The sequence below is a fragment of the Eleutherodactylus coqui genome, chromosome 7 (genome assembly GCF_035609145.1).
Source record: "Eleutherodactylus coqui strain aEleCoq1 chromosome 7, aEleCoq1.hap1, whole genome shotgun sequence".
NCBI classification, from domain to species: Eukaryota; Metazoa; Chordata; class Amphibia; order Anura; family Eleutherodactylidae; genus Eleutherodactylus; species Eleutherodactylus coqui.
In genome coordinates, this window is record NC_089843.1 from 223,616,922 (window position 1) to 223,630,608 (window position 13,687).

The 13,687-nt window shown below is 45.7% G+C and overlaps 1 protein-coding gene across 1 annotated transcript in view; it reads right to left on the minus strand.

Annotated features, from left to right (window-relative positions):
• The window catches only part of LOC136573688 (excitatory amino acid transporter 5-like), a 94,188-nt gene that overhangs the window by 28,295 nt on the left and 52,206 nt on the right, over positions 1-13,687 (minus strand). Inside the window, exons 4-7 of the mRNA XM_066574951.1 lie at positions 9,720-9,762; positions 7,363-7,585; positions 5,303-5,402; positions 2,660-2,893 (exon numbers count right to left, since the gene is read on the minus strand). Of these exons, the coding sequence (XP_066431048.1) occupies positions 2,660-2,893; positions 5,303-5,402; positions 7,363-7,585; positions 9,720-9,762 (600 nt within the window). The remainder of the gene's footprint in view (positions 1-2,659; positions 2,894-5,302; positions 5,403-7,362; positions 7,586-9,719; positions 9,763-13,687) is intronic.

Below are 13,687 nucleotides of genomic sequence, written 5' to 3' on the forward strand. Positions count from 1 at the left end.
TCAACGCTCTTAAGATGAACATCTTACCAAGAATCCTATACGTCTTCCAGACAGTGCCCTATAACATCCCTAAGAACTTCTTTACCATGCTACAGAGGGCCTTGGTAAGATTTGTATGGAGAGGCCTCACGCCTAGAATAAGTCACAAGACTTTATCTTGACCTAGGTCGGTGAGGGGAGCAGGCTTGCCGGACCTCGATCAATACCACAAGGCAGCAATAAGGAAATGCATCCTAGATATAATCCACTTTTCAGACAAAAAAAGCATGGGTGACCTTAGAAATTGAACAGAATAGCCTAAACTTGGAAGGAGCCTGCTGGGTCCCGGGAAGGGTAGATTGGAGAGGGCAGGGGGCATCCGCCCTCACCTTGAATTTATTGGGGGTGTGGAGGTGTGTAACTAGGAGCAGAAAGGTGACAAGCGTACCTGGCCCTTTAACACCACTCACTGGAAATCCCAAAATTCCTGCCACACTGTTAGTATCGAAACTTTCTATCCTCCCGGACAGTTCCAGGCCTCAAGCTCGAGAGGTCTGGGGAGCAGGGGGCATGCGCCCAATGAGCGACCTCGCTGGGGGCCACAGACTGAAACCGGGCACCTGGATGCAATACTTCTAGGTGAGGGACTATCTGGGTTCGTTTGGGGACCCTGGGTCGCTTGGTTCAGACCTCACCCCCTTTGAGGAGCTGTGCGTTGCATCTGTTGCCCCGCCTCACGTGATATCTCTGCTGTAGGGATTGTTGCTCGACGAGAGGACGAGGGAGGCCCGCTTGCTATGGGAGGCGAGATGGGAGGAAATGTTTGGTAGGCAGCTCTCCGGGGAGCTCTGAAGCAAGTCCTATTTGTTAGCCCACAAGATGTCCATATCAATCAAGGCACAAGAATTAAACTACAAAATTGTCACACAATAGTACAGAACCCCCGGACAGACTTCATAGAATCTTCCCCGAGGTCACAGATGAATGTTGGAGATGCTGCTCGGAGGTAGGAACTATGTTACACATCTGGTGGTCTTGCCTGTTAATTGCCCCTCTTTGGGGGGACATCGCTAGGGTTCACGGTAGAGTGAGTATGACCCCTATTGTTTTGACTCCTGAGATTGCCCTCCTCTCCATGTTGCCTATATCTCGTGTCAAGAAGGGACTCCTAAGCCACTTTATCATGGCTATGTGCCACGTCTTTTCACAACATTGGAGACAGAGGGGAGCGATCCCGAGGACGACTTGGGTAGAAGCTGTAGATTACATTAAATATATGGAGGACCTTCGGAGCTCTGAGACTGAACCCAATCGGTCGTCAGTCGATAAAAGCGACATCTGGGCGGCCTGGGTGGATCTTAAAAATTCCTTCTCCTTTTTCCAAGTGGCTTGTTGATGGATCTTTATAGATGAAGACGGGGACCTCACATAGGAGCTGAGCTCGCTGCTCATTCCCCCGCTACACTCCATCTCACCTAATATTTACCTCGTTTAGAGACAGGTGATGGCGGATTTTCCCCTTTCCTTTCCTGTCTTTTTTCCCTCTTTATACTCTGTCTATTGTCGTTTATGTTACCCTCTGTCTTTAATTGTTATACATAAAACGGTTTGTATTGCACTTTATTTATTTTGGTGGGGGTGGTCGGAAATTACTCAATACAATGTTTGCTGGGGTGCAGGCGGAGTGGGAACCCCCCTCACCAGGCCCTAAAAATGCTGCCGACAGGTGGTCAACAATCAGAGAAGAAATGGGACCGTGAGGTCTGCGATGCGATGCGGGCTTCATGTTCCTAGGGCTTGCCCTTCAGCCCTGCATCCCGAACAGTCCGACACTAAATGTGGCTCGATTTCTGTAGCTACGATCTCCTAATTTCTGGAGGGGGTCCTCGCCCGCGGCCCCAGCACCCCAAGTAATGCAAGCTCCGTAGCCCCACATTTGCCATTGTATTCAATATCGTTCTGCAGACTGGAAAATCAATAAACATATTTTGAAAGAAAGTGTATTGTGCAGTAATAGTAAAAGACTGAAAACCATAGGATTTGGTATGGAGCCGCAGAAGTAGCATACAGCGTCATCTATACTGCAAGGTCAGCACAGGGAAAAGAAGGGAAGGAGAAGGACTGTTTGTTTTCCAGTCCCTAAAAAATAATTACCATTTTTTCAATAGATTATTATACCCCCATAAGTCATTCAACAACTTGCCCCAGGATTCTGCCAGAAATTATGCTGGTTCACAAATATATGACTTTGTGACTTTTCTGCACCTGGATTAACAGTGTTCTGAAAATGAATGGGGTTCAACAAAAAGGTGGTGAGCTCCCATTGGCTGAGCTCCCATTGGCTGAGCTCCCATTGGCTGAGCTCCCATTGGCTGAGGGATTTACAGAAGCTCATAGCCGCAGTAGATTTCATGTCAAAAGAAAAATAAGCAAAGTTATGGCTCTTAGTAAGGGGGAATAAAAGTAAAAGTAAATCCCAGCAGTATAAATGGGGATTGGCTGCAGCTGGAGGAGGTGGTGGTGCAGCAGGATTACCATTGGTGGATGCATTCTCTTCTCATTCTCTCCGGCGGGGGATGGGATTATGGAAGCCCCTGTACCGTTAATCCCAGTCACTTAATAAACATCATTTACACATTATTTCCCCATTATAAAATCTATGCCATGTTCGGAGATTTACCTTGAGGAAGTGGCGAGAGCGATCAGAAGAGCCTGGAGGATTCCTTGTATAAATGAAAATGGGTTCTTCTTGGTAATGATGAAGTATAACAGCGGCAGAAGAATCACTCCGTGTATCGCCAGCCCCGTCATCACTGTGATGGCATAGAGGCCCAGCTTCCTCCCAATCACAGATGGCTCTTCCATTTCCAAAATTTTCCCAGCAATCAGGAAAACGATTCCAAATGGAAAGTACCTTAAAAAAAGGTGAATACACTTACGTTGCTTCACACGCTCTTACCCGCCCCTTATACCCCACCTGGGGGGGGGGGGTCTCACCCCTCTTGCTTCCCCAAACATTTAATCCACAGTTAGAGAAGCACTCCTCTGCGTGATGGAACCAGCCCCCAGTATATGTGTGCATATATATAAAAATATAATCAGCTAGTCTTACCTTGTTTAGTTATCCCTTTCTATCTGGAAAATTCCCTTGGGTCATGTGATTTCATTGTGAGCCCCCTCCCTGGAAATTTCTAATCTTTCTGTTCTCTGAATGGGTCACTACTGGAACTCCCTGTGGCTGTCCTGTACCACACAGGGTTCCAACCTGGTTCCAATTTACAAAAAGGGGAGCAAAAGTGAGCCTGGTAACTACAGGCCAGTAAGTCTCACTTCAATAACGGGAAAACTTTTCGAGGGGATTCTGAGAGACGCCATCGATGAGTACCTCAAGGAGAACAATGGAATAACTCCTCACCAGCATGGATTCATGAAGGGTCTGTCATGTCAGACAAATCTGATCAGTTTCTACGATGAAGTAAGCTCTAGGCCGGTACCGGGGAGAGTCTATTGCTCTCGTATATCTGGACTTCTCTAAAGCGTTTGACACCGTGCCACATAATAGGCTAATATATAAAATGAGAAGCTCGGATTGGGTGAAAACGTGTGTAATTGGGTAAAAAATTGGCTCAATGATAGAAAGCAGAGGGTGGTAATAAATGGCTCATACTCTGATTGGACCACCATCGCTAGCGGGGGCCACAGGGTTCAGTATTGGGCCCCATTCTGCTCAATATATTTACCAACCACCTGATAAAGGGGCTGCACAGTAAAATATCAATATTTGCAGATGACACAAAATTATACAAGATAATCAATGCAACGGAGGACAATGTGCGGCTACAAACAGACCGAGATAAGCTGGGGGATCGGGGAGAAAAATGGCAGATGAAGTTCAATGTTGAAAAATGTAAGACTATGCACATGGGCAGGAGAAACGGATGTCACCAATATTCAATTAATGGGGTACCACTAGGGAAAAGTGATATGGAAAAGGACCTGGGGGTACTAGTGGATAGTAGACTAAACTGGAGTAACCAGTTATTTATAAGCATTGAGCCTTACCCAGAAAACACAGAGCTAGACAGCTGTAAACTGCCGGGCGTACTACTTCTATACTCAATGATGCAAAAACCAACTACCTAGGATCTTAACTTCTCTATTTTTTTTCAGGTCCAAAGTGAACATGGCGGCATCTCCAAACACGTTCAGTGTGGAAGAGCTGAGGACCATAATCACATTCCTATTTCTCCAAGGGAAAGGGGCAAAGAAAATCCGTGATGAAGGTCCCAAGCTTTGGGTGACGGTGGCTCTACATGTGTAATAGTTAAACGTTGGGTTGTAAATCTTAAAACAAGCCCTTTTGGTGTTGGAAGCGATAAACCCAGTGGAAGGCCTGTCTCATTCTCATTGCCTGCAAATGTGAGAGCCACCCATGACATGATCATGGAGGACCACCGAGTATCAGCCAGAAGTATGACTACACATCTGAGGATATCACAGGAGAGAGTTGGTGCCGTTATCCACAACGACTTGGGAATGAGAAAGCTTACAGCCGAGTGGATCCAGAAGATGAGACATGGGGAGACATCGGTGGCTGCTGTGGAGCATTTTGCAAGAAAGGAGTCAGACTTCCTGGACAAACTGGTAACTGGTGATGATGGATCTACTGATCCAGAGACAAAGGAACAGTGTACGGGCTGGAGGCACAGTGGTTCCCCAAGGCCAAAGACGTCTGTGTGCAAAGGTCAGCGCAGAAGCACATGACAACCATTTTTTGGGATAGGAAGGGAGTTCTGCTTGCAGACGACCTCCCAAAGGGTTCAGCCATCAATGAAACATATTACTGTTCGTTACTGACAAAGCTGAGGCAAAATATTAAGGAAAAACATTGAGGAAAGCTCTCCAAAAGCGGTCATGTTGCATGATAATGCCCCGTCACACACTGCAAAGACCAGTATTGCAAAAATGACCTTCCTAGGCTTTCAATTGAAGCTCCATCCACCCCATTCACCCGGCCTGGCTCCGTCTGACTACCATCTGTTCCCCAATCTCAAATAACGCCTAAAAGGCCAATAGTTTGGGAGGCAACAGATGCTGCAAATGAGTTGTTTGACCAGTGGTTGAAAGAATTCTATTTGCAGGGACTTAGGAAGCTGCAGGAGAGACGTCACAAGTGCATCCTGGGGCAGTTTCAGCTTCCTAGCTCAATGTTTTCTGGGTAAAGCTCAATACTTACCAGCACCCCCTCATACATCAAATATTGGTTATTTCCATCACCTTTGCATATCATTTTTATCTCCAATATGAATTCTTTTTTTCTTACCAAACTGCAACTGCCACAATCTTCATCACGGCTTCATTCAGACTCAGGCAAACGTTGACCAACGGAGTTCCTCTTTCCCCCATTTTACCCAGCAAGAGGCCTGAAACAATGAAATATATTTATGCATGAATATGTATCTAAGAGATGGGAAAAGATCAAGCAATTCAGGAACCACAAGACCAATGACTATCATTGTATCATTCTAGATGGATATGTGTGGAAACTGCAAAATGCCTGCAAACAGGAAAATGGAAACTATAGCCATCCGAAAGGAAGGAATATACTGTGACCTCAGTACAGACAGCAAATGGGAGAAGTTTAACCCCTTCCCGCTGCAGGGCGTAAGTTTACGTCCTGGCAGCCTGGTACTTCCCGCAACAGGACGTAAACTTACGTCCTGGAGATAGTGCGGGATCATATGTGATCCCGCACTATCTCGCAGCGGGAGACGGCTGTCAGTCACAGCCGGCGTCCCGCTGCAACAGCGGGGGGCATCGGAGATGCGCCCCCCGCTGTTAACCCCTTCCCTGCCGCGATCTAAGTAGATTGCGGCAGGGAAAGAGTTCACAGAGGGAGCGGACTCCCTCTGTGTCTCCGGCCGGAACTCGCGATGTCACTGTATTGCCTATGCCTGAGATCGCTGTATAAGCGATAAGGCATGGCAGAGCAGTAGCTCTGCCATGCCTTATGACAGCGATCATCAGGGCAGTGGTTAAAGTCCCTCAGAGGGACACAGTGTAAAAAAAACAAAGATTAAAAAAATGAATTAAAAAAAATGTAAAAAAAAAGAGTAAAAAAACATTTTTTTATGCTTTTTCTCAGATTAGCATAAAAAAAAGCTAAAAAAAAAATAAAACCCCACATATTTGGTATTGTCGCGTCCGTAACGACGCGTACAATAAGTTGCACATGCTTTTGACTGTGCACGGAAAAAAATGCTAAAAAAACGCTAAAAAACTGAGGCAAAATGCTAATTTTTAGCATTTTACCTAACTAAAAACGCAATAAAAGTGATCAAAAAAGCCGAATGTACCCCAAAATGGTACCAGTAAAAACTACAGCTCGTCTCGCAAAAAATAAGCCCCATAGAGCTCCGTACATCGAAAAATAAAAAAGTTACAGGACTTTGAATGCAGCAATTTAGAATAGAAAAAAGATTTCCAAAAAAAAAGGGGTTTTATTGCAGAAAAGTGGGAAAACCTAAAAAAAATGTAAGAATTTTGGTATCATTGTAACTGTACCGGTCTGCAGAAAAAATGGAATGTCTCATTTATGCTGCATAATTAACGCTGTAAAAAAAAAAATTTGTGGCAGAATTGATGCGTTTTCTCTCCCTGCTATCATTAAAAAAAAAAGTTTTACAATATAGTCAATGTACCCAAAAGTGGCACCAATAAAAACTACAGTTCGCCACGCAAAAAACAAGCCCTTATACGGCCGCATCGACGGAAAAATAAAAAGTTATGACTTTTGATAAACGGAGAAGAAAATCCGTCAAAAATTGTTGCGTCCTTAAGCCCAAAATAGGCCATGTCATGAAGGGGTTAAAAACGCCCTAATCACCTCATGGGAGCAGCTCATACCCTTTAAAAGTAAAAGAACTACAAGTAGAAGGAAACCAATGTGGCTCGATAAGACTGTAAGGGGGGCAATAAGTGAGAAAAAAAGAAAGCGTTTAACCCATTAAGAACTAAACAAGTGTTTCAATTATTAAAACAAAAGGCAGCAAAGAAGCACTAAAAACATACAGGGAAAATAAATGATGTAAAGAAAAGATAAAAATTGCAAAGGAGGAGGCAGAAAGACTGATTGCCAAAGAGAGCAAAAATAACCCCAAGCTAATGTTCAATTCTATAAACCGTAAAAGGATTTGCAGGGAGAGCGCTGGCCCTTTAACAAGTAATGCAGGAGAAATCATAGAAGACGATGGGGAAGGCAAATCTATTAAATAGTTTTTCCTCAAGTGTATTCATTAACGAAGGAAAAAGAAATGTCACATGAGATGCGGGGGATAAAACGACCCCCCACCCCTCCCACCTGCTTAACACTAACGGGCTTACCTATTGTGGCAGAAAAAATGACGATTCCTAAAACGTTCATTTCTGTATTGGTTCCAGGTAACGTCTTATATCTGACATCCGGAGATGGGGTAATTTCTAAAATCAAAGGTTGTTGAATCAATGGATTTTTATCATCCGGTGCAAAGTATAAAAAATTTATTGGCTTTCCAGTCACGTGTCGAGTATCCTGAGTTTTAAGAACTGGAACTATAACTGTTCTGTACTGAAGAGAAGAGAAAAGCAGAATGTTACTGGATTGTGGATGAGATGCTCGTTTCCTAGACCTTCTAATTCAGCAGATCACCCCCCCACCTCCCGTGTTCACCAGACCTCACAACACAAGACTGTTTTTGTGTCGGGATACTTAAAAGATAACGTTTAACGCAAAAAAAACAGCAACTTTCAACAAACTGAGCAAAAATACCAAATGAAGCGATTCTTGATGTTTGTGGCTCCATTACTTTGTATTCCCTGCAGCGCCCGGACCAGAACGGTCAGCAGTTTGGAAAGCGGTGTTCACAAAAAGACAAAAAGAATTCTTCCCCTCTGAATGAATGAACTATATGTTCGTAACACCGACTTTATAATCATTCACAGTGGCAGTGTCGGCTTTTGTACTGGATGCCACTGTAGGAAATATCCCTATTAGAGGTGAGCGAAGTACTTGGCCACGCCCCTTTTTCGCCCAAGCGCCGCGATTTTCGAGTACTTCCGTACTCGGGCGAAAAGATTCGGGGGGCGCCGTGGGTAAGTGGGGGGTTGCAGTGGGGAGTGGGAGGGGGGGAGAGGGAGAGGGCTCCCCCCTGTTCCCCGCTGCTACGCCCCGCTCTGCCACGTCTCCCCCCGCTCCCCGACGCCCCCCGAATCTTTTCACCCAAGTACGGAAGTACTCGAAAATCGTGGTGCTCGATCGAGTAATTACTCGAAACGAGTAGGTTCGCTCATCTCTAATCCCTATATTATGCAGTTGAGAAAAAGTAGACCAACCGCACCCGTCTGGCACCCATGGAATCATTGAAGCGGAGGGGATCCCAGAATGGAGCATATAACTTAATCACTGTGTGGGCCCCTAAAACATAACCTTTATTGTGCATATTATTAAAAAGTCCTATTCAAGGACTAACGTGAAAATGCCCAAAACAGGGAGGGGACCCAACCCGTGCCGAGGAGACCCAACCCGTGCCGAGGGGACCCAACCCATGCCGAGGGGACCCAACCCATGCCGAGGGGACCCAACCCGTGCCGAGGGGACCCAACCCGTGCCGAGGGGACCCAACCCGTGCCGAGGGGACCCCTGTTTGGACTATTAGTGGTAGTGGATCGTTTCTGGCAGATAGTGCGGAACGATCGCTACACATGGATGGTGCCTCTACATACAAGACCCGGCAGTGAAGTATACCAGTCACCGCATGCATGTGGAGTGCTAACAACCGGGTGGAAGTATATGATTATGTTGTGTGCAGGTCGCATTCGTGAACCGCTCTGTTCTTTATAGTTATATAGAGTTCTGTTTGTTTGTTCGTCATATAGGACTCATCAGGAACCAGAAGTGGATTCGGATACAGAACTGCTTGCTATCTTTGATTTTCCTAGAATGGACGTTTAGACTAGCTAGGTTTGGACTTTCATGATGAATGCCAAAATGTCATCTATAGAGGATTCCCTCTGCTGATCTGTCCGATATCTAGGTGCCTAAACAGAGGAAAAGCCAACTACCTATAGACTACCTATGAGTCACATGGCGCATCAGGACTGTTAACCCCATAGACGGAAAAAACCCAAAAGGACGGCGATACAGAGTCTCCAGGCCGGCTTCTGGCATCCATGGAGTAAACACGGCCGGATGGATATATTTCGCATTTGTGCAAGTAGCTTTTTTGATGCCTACGCAGAACAGACAATGAGCGGTTTGACCATTTGGGTTATACAGTTTCTCTCTGTATGATAAGATTTCAAAAACTCTATTTTGCGCACCAAAAAGCCCCATAGAGGTCAATGGGAGATGCGCAAACACGCAGATCTGCACGCACAGGTATACGTTAAACGCTGCGCATACCCCTCATCACCGGAACCTCGTTTTGCTAATTAGCCATTTAAATCAGGGTGGGGTGATTCTCCCCCCTGTGAACGAGCGGTGAACATGCAAAATACACTCGTTCAAAGAACTGCGCCATTCGCTGATCTGAAGCCGCCCTCAGGGGAGCTTTACTGCGCAAACACGTAGAGCGATAGAGCAGCTTATACTTTGGGCACAATTAATGGGGTTTCTTCTCAAATTCACTAACAAGAACCATCTGAAATGCTGAATTCTGACGAACCGACACGATGCGAATCCATCCAAGAAGAATCGGATTTACCTGCTGGAATGAAGCTTCTATCAGGTTTGCAGGAAACATGTTTCTAGAATTCAGAGAAGAGAGAAGAAAACAAGTTAGAGAACAGAAACTCCGCAGAGACCCAAACATATGAGTGATTGCCAGCAGAAGTCATGGAGGCCGGGCGAGGCTTCACCCTCCATGAGGGAACGTTCTGACCGTATGGCTACATTCGCACAAACCTCACACCAAGGTGATCTCCATTCGCCTGAGGCGACTTATTCACATGAGCGCTGCCGCGAGGATCTCAGCATGTTCTATCTTTGGATGTTCCCTCGGGACCGTAGAAGACATGGCATGGCACTCGTATACTTTGTGTTGTGTGCATGCGATGTGATGCTTCCCACTGAAGTCAATTGGAAATACTTGCGATCCTCTGATGTGTGAAACGCGCCTGCGGATCGCAATTTCACATCGGCGTGCAAAAAATGCACCTTGCAAGCATGATATTGGGCCGAGATTGTCGGGGCGACTTCGTGCTCTTGGCCGTGTGAATGTCGCTGCACAGCCATCATCAAGCATAAAAGGCGATGGCATAAGCTACATTTATATCACAATCTTAGGACAGTGTCCAGCAGTCACAATAAACACCCCCCCATCTCATGCAGGGGTCCATCACGCGGGCGTAGGCGTATTTCAGTCCCTGGATAGGCAGTGTGTTCGCAGGCCGGCATACGCTGCAGCGCTGCGCTTTCCTACCTGTTGGCGGTATTTTTACACGCACAAATACATAGTGCATAGAAAAACGTTCCAAATCCCATTGATGGTGTGTGAACACGCAGTGCTGCGTATTACGAGCGCATCTGCACACCCCCAATTAACATCTTTGGGGAACTTTGGTTGCAAAACGTAGAAAAATAGGCATATTGTATTTTTTTGCGTGACCAAAATGCGTACGCAAAATACAGAAATGTGAACAAACCTATTAAAATCAGTGGGGTCTATTTTCTGCATATTGTGCGCGCAATACGCAAAGAGTAGAACCCATGGATTTCAGCAGACTCATTCACAACACCTTTTTTGCACATGCATAAGATAGAACATGCCAAAGGGCCCCATAAGGGCCCCATAGCGGTCCATGCAATATGCAAGGGGATGTGCAAAAAAATGCACAAAACTGTGAAGAAAAGACCTCATTAGGCTAAATAGCCTTTTAAATCAGAGCGGCGATGTGTTGCACACGCAGATCAACAGGACCTGAGTGCACAAAAAGTACATTAAAATATGCAGGTACGTGCACAAATCAACCACGTTCATAGCGCAAATACATACACCCATGTGAAGCCACCCTAAATAGTAGCAATGATGCAATGCTCTATGGGGAAAGAGCCTTTGGTCCTCTATGGGACCTTAGGGTGGACACCCACTAGCGGTTTTTTTTCTTGCGCTACACAGAGCAAGTGAAAACACTCCCCGCCTCCTGAAAAGGCTGTGCTGATTGGTTAAGCACTCAGCCAATCAGCACAGCCCTTTCAGGAGGCGGGGATTTTTAAATCCCCGCCTGCTGAAAGTGCTGGACAGCAGTGCAGGAGAGCCAGCCGGACAATGCACCTGAGCAGTGTAGAAGTGAGTAAAGAATTTTTTTGTTTTTTTCAGGGATGATTTTCATGGAAGGGATTATATTTACCGCCTGACTAATTGTAGATACAACCCAGGGCATACTCCGCAGAAGCCGGGAAAGAGAACAGGCCTAGAAATCGTGAGTGGATATTATCCCGGCTAGGTTAGAAGTCAGCGTTTTTAGGAAAAAGTGAGAGACCATTTATTTCCCTTTATTCCTTCATGAATGACCATCTAAAGCAGCCACCAGATAACTTAGACTGGCGGCCCTGTCTTCCCTAATTGAAGGAAAGAAAATTAAGGAATCAATGTTATGCATGTTACTAGCAAAACAGTTGAAGTTGTCTTTGTCTGTAACATCTGCAAAGTGTGAATTGTTTATTAATCCTACAAGTGCAGAGTAAACCATGTGCCTCTGGTTTTACCAAAGCTCATGGACTCTTTATTTCATCATTGCTTGATACTCTGAGGCACATGGAACCGTTACTACTGTGGTTTCTAGCCACCCTTGTGTGATCCCTCCACTGCACAGGCCTTTGTTCCACAAAGAGTAGCCACCACCATGACCGGGTCTGAGATAGGAATAAACCACTTGAGTTATATCTGCCAACTCCAGCTCGCTGCAGGGGTCGAAAGTAAAAGAAAAGTCAAATATGCTATAGGATGAAAATGGTGAATTGGATATGAATGATGTTGAGTAGGCTGAACTTTTAAAATCCTATTTTGTATCTGTTTTCTCTCAGAAAGTAGATGTAACAGGCTATCTATAAATAGAGAGATAGAGAGGGAACACGTAGCTAACTTACATGAATTCAAATCTCAAGGTCCAGATGAATTACATCCTAGGATACTAGAGGAAGCAGTGGAGGCAATTGCTGAACCACTCGCCATAATCTTTGAAAATTCCTGGAGAACGGGAGAAGTCCCAGAAGATTGGAAAAGGTCAAATGTTGTCCCTATCTTCCAAAAAGGGAAGAAGGTGGATCCAGGAAACTACAGGCCTGTGAGCCTGACTTCCATACCGGGAAAGATCTTTGAACAGATTATTAAACAGCATGTATGCAAGTACTTGGATAAAAAAAGAGTAATTAACCAGAGCCAGCATGGGTTTGTAACAAACAAGTCGTGCCAGACTAATCTAATTTCCTTTATGACAAAATGACTGACTGGGTTGATCAGGGAAATGTGGTAGATATAGTATATCTTGACTTTAACAAAGCATTTGACAATGTATCTCATACCATCCTTATTGAAAAAATGATGAAATATGTGTTTCCCTGAAAATAAGACTGTCCCCTAAAATAAGCCCTACACTGATTTTCGGGAGGGGGGATGGGGAGTTGGAGGCTTAAAATATAACCCTGCCCTGAAAAAGAAAGCAATACTTACCCTAGCAGGTGCCATGCGGGTCATTCCCTCGGGTCTCCGCAGTTTCGGCAGGCTTCCGTACAGTTCTCAGCCGCCGACCGAACATCGCTTGCTGGTAACGGGGTTCGAAAACCCCACATTCAACAGCTGTGATTGGTTCAACGAGTACCAAAGTGATTGGCTCTTGAGCACCGTGGCTCAGCCAATCAGAGCAATAGCTTGCTGGAGGCCGGAACTGTGTGGAACAGTGGGAGGGGCCCGGACGGTGCCTGCTAGGTAGGTATTATAAGTTGGGATGAGCGAGTATACTCGCTAAAGCACTACTCGCTCGAGTAATGTGCTTTAGACGAGTATCTCCCTGCTCGTCCCTGAGAATTCAGGAGCCGCCGCAGCTGACAGGTGAGTTGCGGCGGGGAGCAGGGGAGAGCGTGCGGGAGAGAGGGAGAGAGAGATCTCCCCTCCATTCCTCCCCGCTCTCCCCCGCAGCTCCCCGACCGCGGTGGCTCCCGAATCTTCAGGGACGAGCGGGGAGATACTCGGCTAAGGCACATTACTCGTATATCATCCCTAATTATAAGACATTCACTGAAAATAAGACCCTGTGCTTCTTTTGGTGCAAAAATTAATATAAGACAGGATCTTATTTTCGGCAAAACATGGTAGGTGGATTCCCAACTGGCTGAGTGATTGTACTCAAACAGTGGTCATAAATGACTGCACATTCAGTTGAAAGAATGTACCAAGTGGGGTACCATAGAGTCATAAAATTTAAGAGTTGGAAGGGACCTCCAGGAGTCCAGGGTGATCAGGTCCAGCCCCCTGCTCAGTGCAGGATTCACTTAATAATCCCAGACAGATATTTGTCCAGCCTTTGTTTGAATACTTCCATTGAAGGAGAACTCCCCACCTCCTGTGGTAACCTGTTCTACTCATTGATCCCCTCACTGTCTAATATCTAATCTGTGTCTCCTCCCTTTCAGTTTCATCCCATTGCTTCTAGTCTTTCCTTGTGCAGATGAGAA